This window comes from Aegilops tauschii, chromosome 7 (assembly GCF_002575655.3).
Source record: "Aegilops tauschii subsp. strangulata cultivar AL8/78 chromosome 7, Aet v6.0, whole genome shotgun sequence".
Classification (NCBI taxonomy): domain Eukaryota; kingdom Viridiplantae; phylum Streptophyta; class Magnoliopsida; order Poales; family Poaceae; genus Aegilops; species Aegilops tauschii.
This window is the reverse complement of record NC_053041.3, coordinates 12,414,996-12,437,215: the sequence shown is the minus strand read 5'-3', so window position 1 is coordinate 12,437,215 and position 22,220 is coordinate 12,414,996. Positions and strand designations below refer to the sequence as shown.

At 44.7% G+C, this 22,220-nt stretch overlaps 2 protein-coding genes and 1 long non-coding RNA gene across 5 annotated transcripts; 2 read left to right on the top strand and 1 right to left on the bottom strand.

Annotated features, from left to right (window-relative positions):
• The first annotated feature begins 3,791 nt into the window (after nt 1-3,791).
• Nucleotides 3,792-8,228, top strand: LOC120968309 (uncharacterized). Its single transcript, XR_005762697.2, has 2 exons — nt 3,792-4,070; nt 4,372-8,228. It is a non-coding gene; the product is annotated as an uncharacterized lncRNA (long non-coding RNA).
• A 510-nt stretch (nt 8,229-8,738) lies between these two features.
• Nucleotides 8,739-12,632, bottom strand: LOC109738663 (probable methyltransferase PMT17). 3 transcript variants are annotated; one of them, XM_020297756.3, is made up of 7 exons: nt 12,436-12,616; nt 11,788-12,089; nt 10,969-11,671; nt 10,668-10,878; nt 10,261-10,558; nt 9,324-9,791; nt 8,739-9,219 (listed from the first exon to the last, which is right to left on the bottom strand). In XM_020297756.3, exons 3-7 carry the CDS (start codon nt 11,650-11,652, stop codon nt 8,991-8,993), a joined length of 1,890 nt encoding a protein of 629 aa, XP_020153345.1. In that variant the 5' UTR covers nt 11,653-11,671; nt 11,788-12,089; nt 12,436-12,616; the 3' UTR covers nt 8,739-8,990. The 3 variants fall into 3 exon arrangements, with proteins under 3 accessions (XP_020153345.1, XP_020153346.1, XP_040250894.1); XM_020297757.4 differs by lacking the exon at nt 11,788-12,089 and having other exon boundaries at nt 12,436-12,632; XM_040394960.3 differs by lacking the exon at nt 11,788-12,089 and having other exon boundaries at nt 12,441-12,613.
• Nucleotides 12,633-16,138: 3,506 nt separating this feature from the next.
• LOC109738661 (ethylene-responsive transcription factor 3-like) lies at nt 16,139-16,456 on the top strand. Its single transcript, XM_020297754.1, has one exon. The coding sequence runs from the start codon at nt 16,139-16,141 to the stop codon at nt 16,454-16,456; it is 318 nt and encodes a 105-aa protein (XP_020153343.1).
• Nucleotides 16,457-22,220: the final 5,764 nt, after the last annotated feature.

The window sequence follows — 22,220 nt, the reverse complement described above, 5'->3', positions numbered from 1 at the left end:
GGAGGCGGGGCCTCGGTTGCCCTGCCTCTGCTTGAGGAACTCCGGATCTAGAGCGGCGGCTCCATTGGCAAGGCACGGCCGGCAAGCAGCCGTGCGGGCGGTGGATCTGGCGTCCCGGCCGTGCGGGCGGCGGGCTTCGGTGGTCGTTGGCGGCCGGCGGCAGCTTCTGCGGCGGTCGATGCGCATGATCTAGCGCCTTCCATCCTCCCCTGTTCGGCGTGCGGGCCAGCCTGGTTGGGCCGCGCTTCCTCTTGGTCGCCGGTTCTGTACAGGAGGCGCTGCTGGTGGCGGGGATCTAGTTCGGGCGAAATCCCTGGCCGGCCATGACGGGCCGCGCCGACGGCGACGCCTGAGGGCGCCGTTCCCCTCCTTGGAGGCGTCGGTATGGACTGATCTCCTCACTTCGCCTTCCCCTAGGTCTCTCGGGCGAAAACCCTAACTTTGTTGGGCGGTGGCGATGCTCACGGCGCCGTTCCCTTCTTGAAGGCGCCGCTTTGGGAACCTTGGGGTTGGGTGGCGTTTGTGGGTGGTGGGTGACGGCGGTGGTGCGGCCCTATCCTAGCATGGATTTACGTCTGTTGCTTGGAGATGGACTCGCGCAGGCGGAGGTCGTCGTGCTGGCGTCAATGGCGGAGGACCTGCCAAGGCTCGGGTAGGTGGAGGTCGTCGTTTGGCGTCGTGGTGGCATCGATGGCGGAGGACCTGCCAAGGTTGTCACCTCAATCTGCTCTGAAGATGGACCAGTGGAAGATGGCGGCGACAACTCATGTGAGTGCGTCGGGTTTGAGCCCCAGACTCGGCAGATGGCTTGGTCCGGGCCTCCGGCTTTAGATGTTAGGCTTAGGTGAGAGGTCTGGGTATGTGGCCCAGCTTGCCCCCCTTCATCATTTGGATAGGAGTAGCGGCAGATGTTGCCAAGATGGCGGATCCAGGCATATTGTTGTTCTATTTTGTAAGGTCCTCGAGAATAATCAATAAAATGGCCGTATGCATCTCCCCAGATGCAGAGGCCGGGGGTCATTCTCCTTTTTTTTTAAATGTGAACTTATAACTGATGTTATGTTAAGTGCTACAGACCCACACATTTGTTTATTTTTTCATTATCAAAGCCCGGAGGCTTCTCCTCGCAACCGTTTGAGTAGAAAGCATACATTCCTTGTAGTTATTAGGAGTACAAGCTACTTGTCCTTTGCATATTGTGCGGAGAAAGCAAAAGAAGCAAAGAAGGAAAAAGAAAAGGCTGACAAAGTGCATTGGTAATGTGCATTGTGCAAGGAACCATCATGGGAGATGCTTTGGGGAAAGAAGGAAAATGAGCAAAGTCATAGAAGAGGCTGTGAATCCCCCTCCCTCCCACGACGCTCCCGTGGGCGTCCAGGGGGAAGCCCTAGCTGCGCCGCCACCGGTCCCCCCTCCTCCTCTCCCTCCTCTCTCGCCGTCGCCGAAGGGTGCGAGCGGACTGGCGGCGGCGGGGCCTTCTCGTCTCCATGCGTGAGGGATTCGGCGCGGGCCGGACCCCTCCGGCCGAATGCGGTGCTGGGCGCTGGGCGCGGCAACTCGGCGGCACGCCGGCGTGGGCCGACGACGGCGCCTGACGACGATGCGAAAACGGCGCGTCGGTGGTGCAGGCTCGAGGTTGGTGGCGGCATGGCGGCACGTCCAGATCCGCCTCTAGTGCGGCGGGTCGTGGGCGACCTGGGTCGCGGTCGGCCTTCCCGGCCATGGCTCGTGGGTGGGTGGGGGTGGTGGCAGCGGGTGGATGCGTGCGCCACGGCCAGGCCGGGCCCTTGCGGCTGGTCGCGACGCACGGCGTGGGAGACTCCCCTGGTGTCCATCCTTGGACGCGGTGGCGGGCTCTGCTCCCTTCTCTCCGGTGACGGGCTTTCTGCCGTGGTCGTGCTCAGGGTCGGGCCTGTGGCAGGGTGGGGCGAAACGGTGGTTTCGGGGGGGGGGGGGGGGGGGTTGGAGGGACGGGGGCTCCGCTGCCGAGCTACCTGTCGCCGGCACTGCGTTGTCGCCGGTCGTGGCCGCGGGCCACCCCTCCCCTTCCCCATCCCTGTTTGTTATCAGTTCCAGCATTGTTCGACGGCTTTGCTAGCGGTCTCGGAGGTGGTTGGGGTGCGGATTGTTCAAAGCCTCGACCTTCGGTGGTTCTCGAGGCGGTCTGGATGCAGGGCGGCGGCTCTGGCGGTGGGAGGCGTGTTTGTCGTGGGCTGACCGCATGCTCGGGTGCGGGTGGGCAGTCATGGTCGCTTGGGCGACATGGATGCGGGTAGTTGGCGGAGCGAGGTTGCGACGGAGGGGTAGGAGCACCCGGGTTCACCACTCGACCAGCCCGGTACTGGCCCACGGAGGTGGCGTCCGTGGATGTCGTTCTCCTTCTTGCAGGCTCCGTCGTGGTGCTCCCATTGCCTTCGTGGCACTCCATGTGAAAACCTGATCTCTTGAGGGCATCGTATTGGACTCCTTGCTCCGGCTTTGTCCATCTCATCACCCCTCGGTGGATTGCTCATCTTTATGGTGGTCTTTGGCTTATTATTAGGGTGCTTAGTCGTTGTTAGGGTTGTGTTTTCGGAGCTCGGCACCTTTGTATCTCGTCTTGGGTGTGTGTTGAGTGCGGTGGTGGCGTGTGTCTGCTTCTTGCTCGATGTTGTGGTGATGGTTACTTTATATATAAAGTGGGGGAAACCCTTTTTCGTCAAGAAGGGAAATAAATGTACGTAGCTCTCTGCACCATTGCCCATTGCACCCATCTAGTATCTAAGCTATCTGCCTTAAAATTCTCAGGTTTGCTGCTACCGGCGTGAGTGAAATCATCTCCGATTTAGGTGACACATCTTGGAAGCTATAGGTATACTGCAGCTGCAAACTTAACATTGCATCTATGATCAGCATGTATAATTAAGCTGGAAATACTTTTGTTTATGCTTTGTCAGATTGGCAAATCTATGGGGAGTAGAGTATTAGTCTAATCTGCTGGCTGGCGATGGGCTAGGTATGCCCGGTCGTCCTTGTTTTCTTCTTCTACTACTGGTAGCACTGGTAACTACTCCCTCCGTTCCAAAATAGATGACCTAATTTTATACCCAAAGTTAATATAAAGTTAGGTCATCTATTTTGGAACGAAGGAAGTAGCTACTTTCTTTGAAGAAGATCAAAATAGATGGTCCATACTACATGGTTAGTACCTCGATCTCTCCTTGCTATCCTCTCGTGAATTGTGACATGGGGGTTGTTGTTTTTTTAAGGAATTGTTTGTTCAAAATTTGATCTTGTTAGCAAGTGCAACGATGGTAACTAGACCACACAGGCACAGGACAATACTTAGTTACTCACACATCTAACATCCAACATTATGGAAGTGCATTTTTCTTCCTTTTCTTTTCTTTCAAAGCTATCCTCTCGTGAATTGTGACATGGTGGGGGGTTGGGGGGGGGGGGGGGGGGGGGGGACGACGAGGACATATGAACCAGTTATTTTGTGCATCTCAGCAGTAAAGACCCGGAACGGAATGAAGCTCTGACAAAGCTCAGAGACTCATGACCGTCCGATCAGATTTCCGTTCGATCAGATTTCTTCTGCGATACTTTCCGTCCAATCACGTGTTTGGATCATCCGAGACGTTGGATCTTCAGCGGTCGTTATGGCCCGTGAGATGAATTTTCAATTGCATTCCTTGGTAATATCCATGCCCCCACAAGGGGCAGTTTGGTCATGCACGCGCCACGGCCCAGGAGGTACCGATAAATAGATATAGATAGACCGTGTCGGCCATTATCCTCGCTTCCCTCCTCTCCCATAACCCTAACCCTAGCCCTTCTTCTACGCCTCTACCGTCCTTATCGACGCCACCCCTCCCCTCTACCTCCTCCCCGCCTGCCGGTTGCGCTGCTGCTTTCCCGTCGAGCTCGTGCGTCAGATTTGGAAGGACGGGTCGCTCCCATCGTCCATGTAGTTGCGTCCTCCGCCTGGGAGGCCCTGGACAGAGGGAGCCATCTCCGTTGCCTCCCCTACTATCGATGCCGCTGTCTCCTGCTCCTCCTCTGTCCATGCGTCCCCAAGAAGCAAGGTGTGCTGTTGCTCCTCCCTACCAATTGCTATTGCTCTCCTCCCTCCACGGCAACGGATGTGCTGCTGCTGTTGTAGATTGAAATTTGTATGCTTCTGCTGCTGCTACTGCTGTTGTAGATTGAAAGTTGTATGCTGCTGCTGCTGTAAATTTGATTATTTGTAGCTTTGTGTGCCGCCCACCGCTGCAGCTGTAAATTTGATTATGTGTAGCTTTGTATGCCACCGCTGCTGCTGTATGCTTAATGCCTGTATGTTTTGTGTGCTGCTGCTGTTGCTTAATATGTCTTTCTATTTTGCAGATTTGGTGCAATCAAGTCAAAGATTCTACATCAGATGGTTATGTTTTTCGTTTCTGTTTTTGATTTGTTCAGTGTGCATAAAACATAAAACAAGATTTCCAGCTAATATTGATATATGTTCCTTTACTTATCCTATATGTTGGTTTTAGTTGCTTCTTTTCTGGTTACTAATCTAGCTATTACCACATGTCTGTTTGTTTTGCACTAATCCTATGTGTCTAATCTCGCCATTGACTGAATAAGCCCATGTTTTGGATTTGTACTAATAATTCTGTCTAAGCCACCACCACGGGATTGAACTCATGAGGCTGTGAGGATCTTGCGATTTACTGTTTTCTTTAAGAGTGATTCCTTTCTTAGTTTTTCTTTTAACCTTTCTTATTATCACTTTTGTTTCATGGCTGTAGCACATAATGGCAAGTGACTGCAATTCTGAAAGATAGTACGAGGGGATTCTTTGTCACCATCTTATTATTGTGGTATGTAAGCCAATTCTTGCACTCAAACCATGAAAAATTGTTTCTTTCAGTTGTTTGCTTCGGCTCATGAAGACATACTAATTCTTCCTCTATGTAGAGAGTGATTAGACTCTGAGATAAGATCGTACTCCATGCCCATTTTTGGACCAGCTGGGTTTTCTGAACTGTCTACTGTTTTTGAGCCCATCACATGTATGCATTGCACGGAACAAAAATGAGGTTGGTAATGTTTCCGGTACATTTATTGAACTTTGGCTATACATATGTGTTCAGCCAGTGAGTATAATGGTGAAGTCATGACATCTGAACTTTGGTTATCGGAATTATAATAGATTTGTTACTGTCCCATTTCAGTTTTCTTCTATTAGAATAAAGCTATGCCTAAATTGAGAGTTGTTCACCTTCGCGACAATGGATTTAGCTACTTGTTAAATACTTTACTTTGGTGTAAGCATACTGATGATTAATGGCCTCTATCAACTATAAAGCAGAGGTCTGCATGGCATAGTTATTTTATTTATAGTATTGTAGACAAAATGCACTAATTCACTTTATTACACTATTTGTTACTTTCTCTTTATTATATCATCTCTCACACCTTTCTACATATTTTTCAGTGGCGTACATGTTAAATCTGTCATGATCTTACACTGTATATTCTTATTTTAGCGCTAGAGATGCTGTATGGAGCTGATATTCCTCTCAAACTTCTTTTCTTCATCATATGTAGTCCCAAGAATCTGGGTTCTAACTCCATCCTCCTCAGTAGATGCTTATTAATTTCCTTATGTGATCGTAACATGTGTAAAGCTATTAAGACAACATTATTAATGCACTGTTCTTAAGTACTTCCCTACCAATATTAAGCTGGCAGTTTCATCTTTTCGCTTTACCTTTGGCCTCATAGGTGTAAACTTGATCAATAAAAGCTGTGAGTGTAGTAATATAATTTTAAATTTGTGAGATTGTTTTTTACTAGCAAATGGTATGTTATCCTTTCCAGGTAAATTGCAATCTGTATAAATCATCATGTACAAATAATAACTAAAGTATATACCAGATTTAACAATATTCATAGGATCTAGAGATGAATTTGTTCTCTTTACGAACTAGTACATAAATATTCCCTAGAAAGGATAAATAAATATTCCTCAATCAATCCATGTCTTTTGTACCAAAAGAAACCAAATTACAATGCCTATCCAATGTAAAATGAATGTAAGCATTACGCAAGTGCCTTCGTAAGGCATTCAAAAATTATATTTGGTCCTTGCACCAAGCTGGTTTGGTTGAAATTTGTGAGACACATATTATTTTCAGTCAAAATATAATCTGCTGATAATCCAATGGCTTTGTTAGTTTCGATGCACATATCATTTTTATTTTCTTTTGTGCAGGCAAAACTTATCTTGGATTCTTGGTCTTAAATGGGCGCTCTTACTTTTGTGTACTTATTAATTATGATTGCTTTGTGAATTTTCTTGTCCTTTCGATTTTTTTTTGTTTTCTCGATTCCTTTTAGTGAAGTGCATGGCTTGCACTTTCTGCACCTAATGAGAAAAGCTTGGTGAAAGTACACAGTGAATGGATTTTAGCGCTAACAACTCAGACCCAATTATCGAGGAGCTAAGCGGTCCAGCACAGAAATAACGTTCAGCAACTTTGGAAAATGATATTGAAGATTATGATCGCAAGGTATTTCAGCAGTATATGGATCATAATCTTCAATATCATTTTGCAAAGTTTCTGGATGTTCTTCCTGTGCTGGACTTGTTGGCTCCTCGATAATTGGCTCTGAGTTGTTAGTGTTAAAATCCTTTTCTTGTGTACTTTCCCCAAGCCACAAATCAGATAGTAGAATTCAGAGTGGGCATGCTACCACTCACTTCATCAAAAGGAATCGGGAAAACAGAAGAAAATTCAGAAGAACAAGAATTTCACAAATCAATAAGTACACAAAAATAGGAGTTCCAAGTTAAGACCAAGAATCCAAGATAAGTTTTAGCTGCACAAAAGAAAGAAAAATGATGTTTATTGGAACTAATAAAACCAGCTAATTAGCAATAAGTTGTATTCTAAGTGAAACTAATGTGTCTCACAAATCTCAATCAACATAAGGCAGTTTGGTGCAAGGGTCGAATATAAGTTGCGAATGTCTTGCTTAATGCCTACATTCACTTCTCATTGGACAAGCAATGGAATTTGGTTTGTTTTTGGTATAGAACACTTGCATTGATCATGGAAAAATATTTAGTTACCCTTTTGACGGAATATTTATCTACTAGTATGTATTATATTATCTAAAAGAAGAATAATTCTTTTGAGCATCCACAGGTTAGTCAACTGACCTTACATTCACCATTGCGTCATTCATCGTCCCAATTCATTCATGTAAAAAATGCACTCCTGTACAAAGGTGTACTAAATCGATGACACTTATTTTGGGATGGAGGGAGTTCCTACCGAAAATGTTAACACTATATGTACCTCACATTAGAAACATATTACAGAGCTAAATCGTTGTCATTTATTGCCCGTGTATACCAAGCATTGCAGGTGAGATCAATGCTTCTCTAGGAAATGAAAGATTTCTGAAGATTTTTCATTATGGGGGAGAAGAAGACATTGATCTGGCAGGGTGTGGTATTCCTAATCGTGAATTTGGACCCTATGCTTCCGGAAAACTGTTCAGGTCTTAGAGAGAAAAGAGAAGTTAAGTCCAACTCTTCTTGTTTCAGAACAGTTATTTTGAATTACTGGTTTGAGAAAGATGTGAGTCAACTACTGTATCTTTCATTGCACGGAGAAGCTGCCGACGTGGTTGGTTACGCCATCATGGATGACGTCAACCTGGAGCATGGAATCTCATAAATTGATGTTTTCCATTTCCATTTCCATTCCTTGTTTCCTAGGTAATCTGGAGCATGGAAAGGGATCAGTCTATCTCTGTTACAATCAAGTTGTGATCTCATCACGGCTCTCTGGAGTCTGGAGTGTTTATTTCCCATTTTCAGTGTCTGTTTGGCAGTGAAGTGTGTTTGTTGCAAGCTCCATCTGCGGTATGGTGAGGGTGTTGGTTTCTTCAACAGGATGCATATATACCTGATTTGGGTGTGCTTGATTGGATTGGATTGGTGTGTAATTGTCAAGCGGGCACTGGATTGCTTGCTTGGTTTATAGCTCCAGCTTGGTGTGGTGTTCACAGTTGATCAAGCTGGTTCTTAATAAAATGGTTGTGTGTGCCGGTTGTGCATCAACCCAGATTTGTAAACCCTGCGTGGTGTGATGAACAATATATAAACTGAGCTTACTTTGTATTCGGTTGATGGAACAAGAAATGTTATTACTATCATGAATGCTTTGTTAATTATATGGAAATCTACGATTGTACTAATGAGTTTGAGTGGATAATTTTTTTTGTGCTGCCACCATAGTAGTAGTATTGTCTCTTAAAAAATAGTAGTGGTAGTGATATTCTTGTTGCTGCTGGCTGCCTGGTAGGTTTCATTCAGACGATGAACTGTAAGTTAAGTCATTTCCCAACCCCAAGTTCAGTCTTTGTTCTCCTTCCTATTGAAGATTGTATGGATTCTGAAGAAGGAATAGTTAGGAAGCCAGCACATTCAGCTTGGCACATCATACATTCTGCCTGGGCCTCCTCTTTCAGTCTGATTTTTCTGCAAAAAAAGAAGAATCATTCTGTTCGCAAATCAGCCTTTCTTTTGGCAGGCTGAGTGTCAGTTTCTGAACAGATGTTTCGTATTTGGATTCTGTGCCTTGTTCAAAAGATTGTCTGGTCTGCCCTTTTCTTGGGGTGAAAATTGTTCAGACTCAAAAAAAAAAAAAAAACCAAATAATCCGGACAGAAGCACATTCATCTGAGCCAGCTTTCTCAAAACTACGAGGGAATATCCTCTTTTGTAACGGTTGACTGAATACCATCGTGTAGCATCGTGTCATACTCACAGCTCACGAGTCAGAGACCGCAAAATTGAACCGATGATGATACAGCGAATTCCCACCTACTATATACAGATATATCCTGAAGCTAAGAGAACAGTCGATGAAGACTCAACAGAGAGGTTTTCTGTCTGAACTTTCGCAGCAGATGACATAGAACAACACTGAGGAAGGCGATAGCTATTGCTGCTTTTGGGCAGGCTCCGCGGTCCAGTAAGTTTTGACGGCCACAAGGATCTTCTCAGGGTTGAACGGCCCGGATTCATGATCCATGATCTGGCTCTTCCATCTCATGCCATTGGTGATGGCTTGTATCTTCACTAACATCTCCACGGTGTCCCTGAAGATCACCGTCCCTTCAGGCCGCAGAATCCGGTCCATCTCCAGGAGGATGTATGTTATGTCACACCTGCAACCATTGTCCAAAATTTGTTCAACATTACAATAAGTCCATGGTTTAGCAGAAAAAGAAAGCACCAGCTCAGGAGTCAATTCATTGGCTGTTTCTGCTACCTGTCATGATAAAAGCTGAACACTTTGTTAGCGTGGATGAGGTCATACGTCCTGGGATACGTCGAGAAAGCCTCGCACCAGTCATGGAATGTCCCGATAAACCCCCGCTCGTAGATAACACCGAGGGCATCAGGAGCAGAACCTGAAGGCACCACATTCATCACCCAGAGCGGATACTCCATCAGCGCAGCAGCAAAACCCCCCATCCCTGCATCCATGTCCATCACGTTCCTGTATCGCCCCTTGGCCAGTGGCGGGATCAGTTTCTTGTAGTGGTCCGCTCGCTCTGCCCACAACTTATTGTCCTCTTCGAACTTCTCAGGGGTGATGCCTGAAACTGAACCTCGGGTTATTCTCGGCGGAACTGCGGATGCTCTTTGTGGCCAGTTCTCGAGAGCTCCGCCAGCAACTTCTTCCTCGGTTTGCACTTCCGGCAGAGGAGATATGCACGTCTCCATCTTCTTGTACCTATGTGGTCGCACAGTCAGTTTTGTTTTCTGATCAAGAAAATAACAGCGAATGCATTGTGATGATCTTGAGGTTCAAAGCATCTATGACTGTACTAGTGTGCTGCTAGGTTGCTACAATGGCAGGTTATTATATGATTGTAAGTGAACTGAGCCACAAGCCAGTCAAAAGACTGTACAATGTTTCCAAAACTGTCAGGAAAGATAAACTGATACTTAGCTTCACTTAAGTAGACGCCATTCAGAATGGTGTTAGCGAAACCTGTTAAATCACTTTCTTTTTCAAAGAATAGGAAATTCAAACTATGATTTCAAGCATGAGGTTCATACAATGATAATCTTGGTAAAACAAACCGGGCTATATATTTCAGAACAGCCAGAAATAGAAGTTATTCCGGAACTACAGATAATGAGCTACTGCAAGCGTACAAAAAATACAATACTCAGAGAAAGCATAACAGAAATCTTACCAAGCAGAGTCCACATCGCTGTTGTTGCAGAACTGCAGAGCTTCGTCGGCATTCCGATTATTAGCACACTCCATGTGGTTGATAGGCTTCTGCCATACAGCAAGATCATCTTTCTCTACTACTTTCTTCCAGCAGAGCCGCTTTGCTAGGTCCTCAATCTCATCTTGCTCTTGCTTCAGGTCTTCCTCTGTTCTTTGCCACCCCTTGTAGTGCTTCTTCCAACGGATTGGAGGCCCAGAGAGGATCCAGTAGCCTCCTGGTCTTAGAACTCTGTCCACTTCAACCAGATATAAACCGTCTGTCGACATGAACGATAAAACATAAGCTCTAGTTAGTTATACATTCAGTAAACATGTGCTCATTATAATGTAAATAGAAGATCTGTAACAATATCATGAAAAACATACCGAGCTTGTTCCATGGGATCAAACATCTAGAGCAGTGCGCCATGTCGAATGCTCTAGCAGGGTATGGGATTCTATCGGTTGCCATCACTCCAATCATAGCCGGCACTCCCCTCTCTAACGCAAACTGTACCTGTGCCTCGTGCGAATCCCTTGGTGCAAATGACATGGTGATGATGCCCCTCTTCAGAAGAAAAGCACCCCAACTTGCCACCTGAAAAACAGCCAGAATGCTTCCATCCTAAGACCCTAAAACCTTCAGAGATAAGAAACAATATCATAGAAATTTGTCAAGCAAACTCACCCCACATCCAGTATCAAGTGCAGTTCTGATGTTTCCGTCAGTTAACGGTATGAGCGCATTGATATCATCGATATAAGCATCAGCACCATGCGGGAACATCGTCCCACCACCAGGGAACCTAAACCGGTCCCCCTCAACCTGAATCCAGTTCTGGACAGCCTTCTCGATACTCAGCTCCCGGTGAGGGATGTTGTCATACCAGGCGTAGTCCCGACTCTGCGGCCACGTGAAGGGGTTCTTATAGTTCGGGGGTGCAGGGATCAGGCACCGGAACAATTTATCTTTTGTGGGGCAGTGCCTCTCCCTGTACTGCATCATCGCCTTTGGAAACTTCCTCGCTCTCCTCGGGTCATGGCAGGGCGTGTACTCGCTGTACTTGAGCTGGCATGGCGGGATCATCTCCGTCGCCAGCGACGACTCGTTCAAGGCCACACGGTGGTGTGCCTGGAAATCAAGACGGGCACCTGAGGATGCCACCGACGCGACCCTGGTGGTGCCTGAAGCATTGCTGGGGGCACGGGAGGGGGCGTCGTCGCACTGCGTCTTGGCGTACACAGGTCGAGGGGCGTCCTTTATGGCGGACGAGGTGCCTTGCCAGGCGCCGAGGATGTACGCCGTGGCGCACAGGCCGACCACGCCGATGGCCAGCGTCACGCGCATCCTCTGGAACTCCAGGTGGCGCATCCCGCTCTGCTCCTGTCACCTGCAAGAAGGTGCAGTTCAGCAGCACATATGGATGGAGCAGTAGCACTATATAAAATCGCTGTGTGATTGCAGAAAAGAACAGATGGAGGTGATCCATAACTCTGAAACATTTACCAGGGTGGAATTTTTGCTACTAAATTCAGTATATGATTGTGGATTCAGAGAAGGCAAAGTGGAATGTGACAGCAGGTAGCTGTGAATGGATGGACGGGGGTTAGAAGAAGCTCTCTCTCCCCTCCATGCTCCTGATTAAACAAGAATGGCAGCTGCAGAAAGTGTAGAAGAGCAGTTGCTGCTGCAAATGAGTGCCATCATCCTTGCCAGACACTAGTTCCCGACAGAAGAGAAACACAATGATGTGCAGCAAAGTGCACACATCCGTAGGCCTTTCCAGCCAAACGAACCAAGCAAAGAACCTGCAAAAAAGAAAAGAAAAAAAAAGTAGCAGAACCTCATCACTGATTTTGGGAGTCGAGACCCAAAATCCGCTCATGAATTTTCTCTACCGAGTTAATCGTCCCATTGCCCGCAGGAACCAACCAGGGAGAGGGGGGAAAAAGAATCTATCTTTTGGGCGTGCAAAAATCCTTCCTTTTCAACCAGGGGGAGGGGATGGAGACGAAATGCTACCAACGGCAATCTCTAATCCGCCCCAACAAGAAAGATGAGATTGGGTTCCTTGAAATCCCTACCCTAAGCTAGGTGGCCTGCCTCGGACGAACAGGAGGAGAGTGCGAGTGAGCTGGTGTGGGATAAGGTTACCTTGCCTCTTCCCCTGTAGCGGCGCTTTCCCCTGGGTGCAGGTGCAGCAGTATCGCCGGCGAGGTGACGAAGCAATCCGGCGGCGGCGACCGCCTGCGGCTGAGAGCGGCGGCGGCGGCGGCGAAGAATTGGATTGGTTGGAGAAGAAAGGGGGGAACCAAATCTAGTACTAACCCATGTGTTTAGGCTATAGTTATAGTTTTTTTTTAGGGGTAGGCTTGTTATAGTTAATTTCTTTCTGGCGTTTGCTTCGTTGTTTACTCTGGCCATTCGCGAGCCCGGCCCACACCCATGTCCATGAGGCCAGCCAGTCTCCCTTCCCTGGGCCTTGTAGCATTTTGCTTTTTCTTGTTACTGAGATTTGGGCCTTCTTGCATGCCTCCACGCCGGGGCTCCGTGGATTCCACCGCCCGCCCGGACCGACGAAGAAGGTGAATGTTGATGGGGCTGTGTCAAAACCCGAATTCCATCTATTTTCCATTCTTTTTTGGTTTTCCTTTTCCTTTTTATATTTTTTTTCTAATTTCAAAATATTGTTACTAGTTAAAAAAAACTATTCCTCTCAAACAATGTAAGTTTTTCTAAAAATTGTTTATAACAATATAAAAAAATGACACAGGTTCCAAATTTTCTTTGAAATTTCAAATGCTTCCGTTTTAAGAAAAATGTTCAGGAATTTCAAAAAATGCTTTAATTTCAATGTTTTATTCAGAAATTTCCAGTTTTGTAAGTAATCTCAAAAACATCAATTCTTCAAAAAATCCTCGCAATTTTTCAGGAAACGTTTTCAGTTCTGTGTGCCGCTGTTACTTCTTTAATGTTCGTGTTTCTGCATATATCTCTAGTAGTCATCACTTCCAGTAGCTAGGAATAGGTGCTCACCGACGCAAGTTGGATTCCACACAAGCGCACACGTTTTTCAGCGATTATAAGTCACATGTGGTGCCGCCCAATGGGCTGGTCCAGTTTTGTCTGCCCTATGTATCACACTCCTATTAATTTAACCCCTCGATGAGCAAGGCATGTACGGTGAGAAGAAACGACGCCCCAAATTCCGGGCGCGGCTATGTGACGCTTACTACGAGGCACACTGGTGCCTCGCTATAGGGCGTCATGGTGGGGCGGCCCATTAACACGTGACTCCCGTCAGGCTGAAGTCATCTGATTTTTTACTTTTATTTCGTATTTGAAATGCATATAGTTCAAAAGCTTAAATTTACATAAGAAAATTTAAAACGAGCAATTTTAAAAATGTTACCCTAGTATAAAAATTGTTAGCACAGTTTTAATATAGGTTGATAACTTTCAAAAAAAACACCGTGCCAATAAAAAAAATCCCATGTTTCAAAGAAATCAATGCAGATTGTTTCTGAAAAATGTGTACACAACTTAAAATAAAAGTTTACGTATTGTAAAAAAGCTCGCACCATTAAGAAAATGTATGTGAAATTTTATGGAAATATTCCCGCGTTTCAGTAAAATTATTATGACATTTCAAAAATGTTATATACAATGCAAAAATATGTTTCACCCAGGTTAAAATGTTTATTGTCAACTACAAAATGAACCTGATATTTTAAAGAAGTAATCACCTGTTGCCAAAAAATATCCATGATTTTTTTCGAAAATGTTTATACAGTGATGAAAAATGTTCATGTAGTCTAGAAAAATGAAAAAATGGCATTAAAAAAATACTATACAAGATGCATTGGCAAAAAATGTTTCCGTGAATTTGAAAAGTTTTCAAAACATGTATGTGTTTAAATGGACGTCATGTATTTGAAAAATGTCCTGCATGTATCATAAAAATGTTTACATTGTGTACTAAGAAAAAAGAAGAAATGTGTTGGAAGAAACAGATAAAAACCTACAAAGAAACATAAACAAAAGCAGAAAAGCCTAAAGAAAACCAAGAAATAAACAAAAGAAACATAAGATATAACAAAGAAAGGAAAAATTAAAAAACATTGAGAAAACAAAGAAAAGCAAAAAAACCTGAAGAAAACGAAGAAAACCCTGAAACGAACCAAAGAAAACCAAAGTATAACATAGAAGGAAAAACAAAAATCAAAGAGAAAACCAAAGAAAAAATAAAAATAAAAATAAAACCTTTTTTTCGGGTGAAAAGCAAAGAGAAGCGATGAAAAACAAATAAGACCGTAGAGAAACGGACCTGAACGAACCTACCACGCGCGGTGAACAATCCATGCTACTAGGTCGGCCTGTTATGGGCGACACATAGGCCTAGCGTCGATTTCAGTCCCTATTTTGAGGCACTTTGTATCAAGTTGTTGTTGTTGTTGATTTGCACAGATACAACTGACATGGCCCGTGTTTCGAAGAAATCAATTCAATTTGTTTTTGAAAAATGTGTATACAACATAATATAAATGTTTGCATATTGAAAAAAACTCGCACCATTAAAAAATGTATGTGACATTTTATGGAAATATTCCTGCATTTCAATAAAACAATCATGACATTTAAAAAATGATATATACAATGCAAACATACAACGCGTAGTGAACAATCCACGCTACTAGGCTGACAGATAGGCCTAGCGCCGATTTCACTCCCTATTTGAGGCGCATCAAGTTGTTGTTGTTGATTCGCACAGAGACAACTGACATGGCCTGTCACATTTTAGACAGCAAACAAGTACTCCCTCCGTTAAATGTTCTTATATTATAGGACGGAGGGAGTACATCACTACCAGTTTCGGGAACCAATCTGTCTAGGTTTTTGCCGGTTTTGAAAACCTTCTAGAAGGTTCATGCACTAATTTCAGTCTGGTTTCTCCATTTCTTTTCTTTTCTTTTTTTCCTTTTCTTTTCCTTTGTATTTTTTCTAGTTTAGTTTTACTTTAACCTAATTTTTTTAATTTATTTGTTCAAATGTGATTCCTAAATTTCAAATATAGTTCCCATTTTAAAAAATGACCGGGAATTTAACAAAATGTGCCCCATTTTGGCAAAATGTTTTTGTGTTAAATTTATTTTACTAACTTAAGAATGTTCATATTGTGACAAAATCTTCAAGAATTCCAAAATTTTCTTCACTATTTCTAAAAATGGTCAGAAAAGTAGAAAAACCATTAGTAAACAATTGTTTGTAATTTTGATAATTATTTGAATCTTGAAAAGTTCAAACAATTTTTCAAGAAAAGTTTTTTAGTTCTGTTGCCACCATTAGTTCTTCAATGTTCACGCCGCGCCTCTGTTATCATGATTCATCAATTCCAGCAGCTGGGAAGAGGCGCTCGCTAGCGAGAGGTCGTGAGTTTTAATGCTTGCTACGGTGCCAGCTTGCCACCTCCTTCGGAGTGGGCCAACCCATGACCTCGCTCGGAGTGGCAAGAAATCGCCATCCGTTTGGGTCGAACGGAGATTTCGTCCGTTTTTTGTCCGTTTGGGTCGGTCGTCCGCTCAGCGTCCGGCCTCTTTTATATTTGGGTCGGCAGGGCGCCCAACGCGCCCACCCATTTCATGTCCGCGCGGAATTTTTAGGGCCCACGGCCATAGATCATGCCAGCGACCATGTCGTCGCCCTGGTTTTGGCGCTGCAGCGCGCGGGGAAAAATTGGCTGCGCTGGTTTTGGCGCGCCGCGTCCGGCGCGCGTTATTAAGAAGGCGTTCCCTCCACACTCTGTCGGCCGCCCACTCGCTTCGCCCCCTCTCACTCGCCTCGCCGCCTCTGCGCCACCATGTTGATGCGCCGCCTGGGCGCTTCGGCTTTTCGCGGAGTCCGCGAGCGCCGCTCCGGCGTCTTCTCCTCCGAAATCTGGTTTGGCGAAAAACGCGTCAGTCTCGGCACCTTCGACACCGCAGAGGAGGCGGCCCGCGCGTACGACGCGGCGGCGCCTCGTTGGGAGGTGAATTTTCCCAACGTGTCGACGAGCCAGCGGGCGCAGGATCTCGCGCCTCTCCCGCAGCTTTTCACCGACGAGGATCGTCGTGACAACCGGAGGCGGCAGCGTCGCCTCGCCATCGCTGAGATGGACGTGGAAGCCATGGCGGTGTAGCGCGAACGCTTCCCACAGGACATCGTCAACGAGCGCCAGTTCTACAAGCAACGGAGGACGGAGAGGGAGGCGAGGAGGACGGAGCGAGCCGCCTATCGGTAGGACAAGCGTGCGCGGAAGCAGGCCGCTCAATTGAACATGAAGCTAGGAGAAGCTTCATCCTGAGACTCCGAGGACGAGCGGTATGCTGACGCCTACATTCAGACGTCGGAGGAGGACATTACTGAGTCGGAGTCGGAAAACGACGAGTAATTGATCTTTTCTTTTAACAGTCTATGCTATGAACTATCTATGTATCCTTATATTATCCAGCCACCCCGGCGAGTAGTTCATCTTTTCTTTTAACAGTTGATCCTTGGTACTGGCCAGCGGCGCCGGCGATGAAGGAGGCGGGCCAGGGTGCGTTGTTGGAGGGGAGAGGGCGAGCGTGCGCGCGTCCGTCTCGTGTCCACGCCGACGCAAATCCGGCTCAAAAATGGGCCGGGAATGGGTCGCCCGCGGACGAAAAGCGGACGTGCGTCCGTTTGGGTCGGCACGTTGGGCCGCCTTTTGTGTCTGCACCGACCCAAACGGACGGCGGCGGACGAAATGGGTCGCCCCATTGGAGTTGCTCTGACTATTGAAAAAACCAACACAACGGACATCACCAACCGGGTAGCTCGATAGCGTCCAACAGCGACCAAATTCACTGTTTTGACCCTTTGCACATCTTTTAGCCGCATCTGACCCCTCTTTGAATTTTTTTTGGATCTGACCCTTTTCCTACCGCCACCCGAGCTGGCGGTAGGCTAAAACACCCTACCGCCAGAGGTGCTGGCGGTAGGGACCGGATCAATGTCAACGGCGCCGTCTGCCGCGCTGACGTGGATAAGTGGCTATCACCACAGACTGTGGCGGTAGGATGTCGCTCCCTACCGCCAGAGCGGCTGGCGGTTGATACGTCTCCAACGTATCTGTAATTTTTGATTGTTCCATGCTATTATATTATCTGTTTTGGATGTTTAATGGGCTTTAATATGCACTTTTATATTATTTTTGGGACTAACCTACTAACCAAAGGCCCAGTGCAAATTGCAGCTTTTTTGCCTATTTCAATGTTTCACATAAAAGGAATATCAAACGGAGTCCAAACAGAATTAAACCTTCGGGAGAATCGTTTTTGAAACAAACGCAATCCAGGAGACTTGGAGTGGACGTCAAGCAAGCAATGAGGCGGCCATGAGGTAGGAGGGCGCGCCCAGGGGGAAGGCGTGCCCCCACCCTCGTGGGCCCCTCGTGGCTCCACCGACCTACTTCTTTCGCCTATATATACTCATATACCCCGAAAACATCCAGGAGCACCACGAAACCCTATTTCCACCGCCGCAACCTTCTGTACCCGTGAGATCCCATCTTGGGGCCTTTTCCAGCGCTCTGCCGGAGGGGGAATCGATCACGGAAGGCTTCTACATCAACATCATAGCCTCTCCGATGATGTGTGAGTAGTTTACCACAGACCTTCGGGTCCATAGTTATTAGCTAGATGGCTTCTTCTCTCTCTTTGGATCTCAATACAAAGTTCTCCTCGATCTTCTTGGAGATCTATTCGATGTAATACTTTTTGCGGTGTGTTTGTCGAGATCCGATGAATTGTGGGTTTATGATCAAGTTTATCTATGAACAATATTTGAATCTTCTCTGAATTCTTTTATGCATGATTTGATATCTTTGCAAGTCTCTTCGAATTATCAGTTTGGGTTGGCCTACTAGATTGATCTTTCTTGCAATGGGAGAAGTGCTTAGCTTTGGGTTCAATCTTGCGGTGCTCGATCCCAGTGACAGCCAGGGAAACGACACGTATTGTATTGTTGCCATCGAGGATAAAAAGATGGGGTTTAGATCATATTGCTTGAGTTTATCCCTCTACATCATGCCATCTTGCCTAATGCGTTACTCTGTTCTTATGAACTTAATACTCTAGATGCATGCTGGATAACGGTCGATGTGTGGAGTAATAGTAGTAGATGCAGAATCGTTTCGGTCTACTTGTCACGGACCTGATGCCTATATACATGATCAGGCCTAGATATTCTCATAACTATGCGCTTTTCTATCAATTGCTCGACAGTAATTTGTTCACCCACCGTAGAATATGCTATCTTGAGAGAAGCCACTAGTGAAACCTATGGCCCCCGGGTCTACTTTCCATCATATAAGTTTCCAATCTATTTTATTTTGCAATCTTTACTTTTCAATCTATACAACAAAAATATTTATCTTATTATCTCTATCAGATCTCACTTTTGCAAGTGGCCGTGAAGGGATTGACAACCCCTTTATCGCGTTGGTTGCAAGATTCTTAATTGTTTGTGCAGGTACGAGGGACTTGCGTGTACTCTCCTACTTTGATACCTTGGTTCTCAAAACTGAGGGAAATACTTACGCTACTTTGCTGCATCACCCTTTCCTCTTCAAGGGAAACCAACGCATTCTCAAGAGGTAGCAAGAAGGATTTCTGGCGCCGTTGCCGGGGAGATTTACCCACAAGTCAAGACATACCAAGTACCCATCACAAACTCTTATCCCTCGCGTTACACTATTTGCCATTTGCCTCTCGTTTTCCTCTCCCCACTTCACCCTTGATGTTTTATTCGCCCTTTTTCGTTCGCCTCGTTTCGCGTACCTTTTGTGTGCTCGCTCCTTGTGGGATTTGCTGCCATTATGTCTGAAATTGGGGAGGCTATCGTTGATAAGGACATTAGTAATAACATGGGAAACTTTGATACTTTTGATGATCCTCCTGAAGAACCTACTATCTTACACACTAAAAAGTTTCGGATCGGTAGTGGTAATATTATTGGAAAAGGAGTTATTCAAGATTTCTTTACTTGTGCCGGTGCTTTGCCCACTATGGGTGGATCTATTCTTCATAGAACTAGTAGTCTTGCGGATGCTATATCTTTGCGCATAGTTGAACTTGAAAGACAGTTTATTCATATGCATCCTTGCATACAAAGGATTTTTCTAGAATTTTCCAATATTGAGCACTCTTCTGTTAAGCGAGCAACTACTATCTTTTTGGCTCATGAGTTTAGATTTATAATGAAAGAGGCCAAAGAAAACATAATGCGTTTACAATCTTTAGATCATGTTGCTTATAATGAAAACCTTAGAGAGAAGATTCCTACCGATGTTCTAGTTGATGGAATCTCTGAACTCAATGATGATTTTGCTATTCAAAACAATGGGTTAGGTTTTTCTCTTGAACAAAGGCTCATGACTTTTTGCCAAAGGAATGCTTATAATGATGAATTGGTTGTGCAATTTGAGGAGCCAAAGGAGGAACCCATACCTCCTGAGCTTGATCTTGGGGAATTTTGTCCCATTAAATTTAGCCCTTTTGATTACTTTTGCTTGCCACAAAGAAAACTTGCTGCTGAACGTAGGGAATATGAGATGAGTTTTCATGATTTGCCATATCATTATGGCAATACCTAGATCTATTCTCATTTTTATGCCTAGCTAAGGGCGTTAAACGGTAGCGCTTGTTGGGAGGCGACCCAATTTTATTTTTATTCCTTGCTTTTTTTTTCCTGTTTAGTAATAAATAATTCATCTAGCCTCTGGTTAGATTTGGTTTTATGTTTTAATTAGTGTTTGTGCCAAGTTAAACCTATAGGAACTTCTTGGATAACAATTATTTGATCTTGCTGAAAAAGTCAGAAACTTTCTGCTCACGAAAACAATTGTTAAAAATCACCAGAAAGTGATAAAATACTGATTCCAATTGCAGTAGATCAATAAACAAATTATATAGGTTGTCCTATTTTGGTAGAGTTACCGAAGTGTGCGTTTGATACAGATTACTACAGGCTGTTCTGTTTTTGACAGATTCTGTTTTCCGTGTGTTGTTTGCTTATTTTGATGAATCTATGGCTAGTATCGGGGGGTATGAACCATAGAGAAGTTGGAATACAGTAGGTTTAATACCAATATAAATAAAGAATGAGTTCATTACAGTACTTTATTTTGGTGGTTTGTTTTCTTACACTAAGGGAGCTCATGAGATTTTCTGTTGAGTTTTGTGTTGTGAAGTTTTCAAGTTTTGGGTAAAGATTTGATGGATTATGGAATAAGGAGTGGCAAGAGCCTAAGCTTGGGGATGCCCAAGGCACCCCAAGGTAAAATTTAAGGACAACCAAAAGCCTAAGCTTGGGGATGCCCCGGAAGGCATCCCCTCTTTCGTCTTCGTCCATCGGTAACTTTACTTGAGGCTATATTTTTATTCACCACATCATACGTGTTTTGCTTGGAGCGTCTTGTATGATTTGAGTCTTTGCTTTTTAGTTTACCACAATCATCCTTTCTGTACACACCTTTTGGAGAGACACACATGAATCGGAATTTATTAGAATACTCTATGTGCTTCACTTATATAAATTGAGCTAGATAATTTTGCTCTAGTGCTTCACTTATATCTTTTTAGAGCACGGTGGTGGTTTAATTTTATAGAAATTATTGATCTCTCATGCTTCACTTATATTATTTTGAGAGTCTTTGAGAACAACATGGTAATTTTCTTTGGTTAAAAAAGGAATTAGTCCTAATGTGATGAGCATCCAAGATAGGTATAATAAAAACTATCATATAAAGTGCATTGAATACTATGAGAAGTTTGATTCTTTATGATTGTTTTGAGATATGAAGATGGTGATATTAGAGTCATGCTAGTTGAGTGGTTATGAATTTGAGAAATACTAGTGTTAAAGTTTGTGATTCCCGTAGCATGCACGTATGGTGAACCGTTATGTGATGAAGTCGGAGCATGATTTATTTCTTGATTGTCTTCCTTATGAGTGGCGGTCGGGGACGAGCGATGGTCTTTTCCTACCAATCTATCCCCCTAGGAGCATGTGCGTAGTACTTTTTTTCGATAACTAATAGATTTTTGCAATAAGTATGTGAGTTCTTTATGACTAATGTTGAGTCCATGGATTATACGCACTCTCACCCTTCCACCATTGCTAGCCTCTCTAATACCGCGCACCTTTCGCCGGTATCATACACCCACCATATACCTTCCTCAAAACAGCCACCATACCTATCTATTATGGCATTTTCATAGCCATTCCGAGATATATTGCCATGCAACTTACCACCGTTCCGTTTACTATGACACGCTTCATCGTTGTCATATTGCTTTGCATAATCATGTAGTTGACATCGTATTTGTGGCAAAGCCACCGTTCATGATTTTCATACATGTCACTCTTGATTCATTGCATATCCCGGTACACCGCCGGAGGCATTCACATAGAGTCATATTTTGTTCTAAGTATTGAGTTGTAATTCTTGAGTTGTAAGTAAATAAAAGTGTGATGATCATCATTATTAGAGCATTGTCCCAAGTGAGGAAAGGATGATGGAGACTATGATTCCGCCACAAGTCGGGATGAGACTCCGGACTAAAAATAAAAAAAGAGAAAAAAAGAGGCCATAGAAAAAAAGGCCCAAACGAAAAAAGGAAAAAAAATGAGAGAAAAAGAGAGAAGGGACAATGTTACTATCCTTTTACCACACTTGTGCTTCAAAGTAGCACAATGATCTTCATGATAGAGAGTCTCCTTTGTTATCACTTTCATGTACTAGTGGGAATTTTACATTATAGAACTTGGCTTGTATATTCCAATGATGGTCTTCCTCAAAATGCCCAAGGTCTTCATGAGAAAGCGAGTTGGATGCACACCCACTTAGTTTCTTTTGATGAGCTTTCACACACTTATAG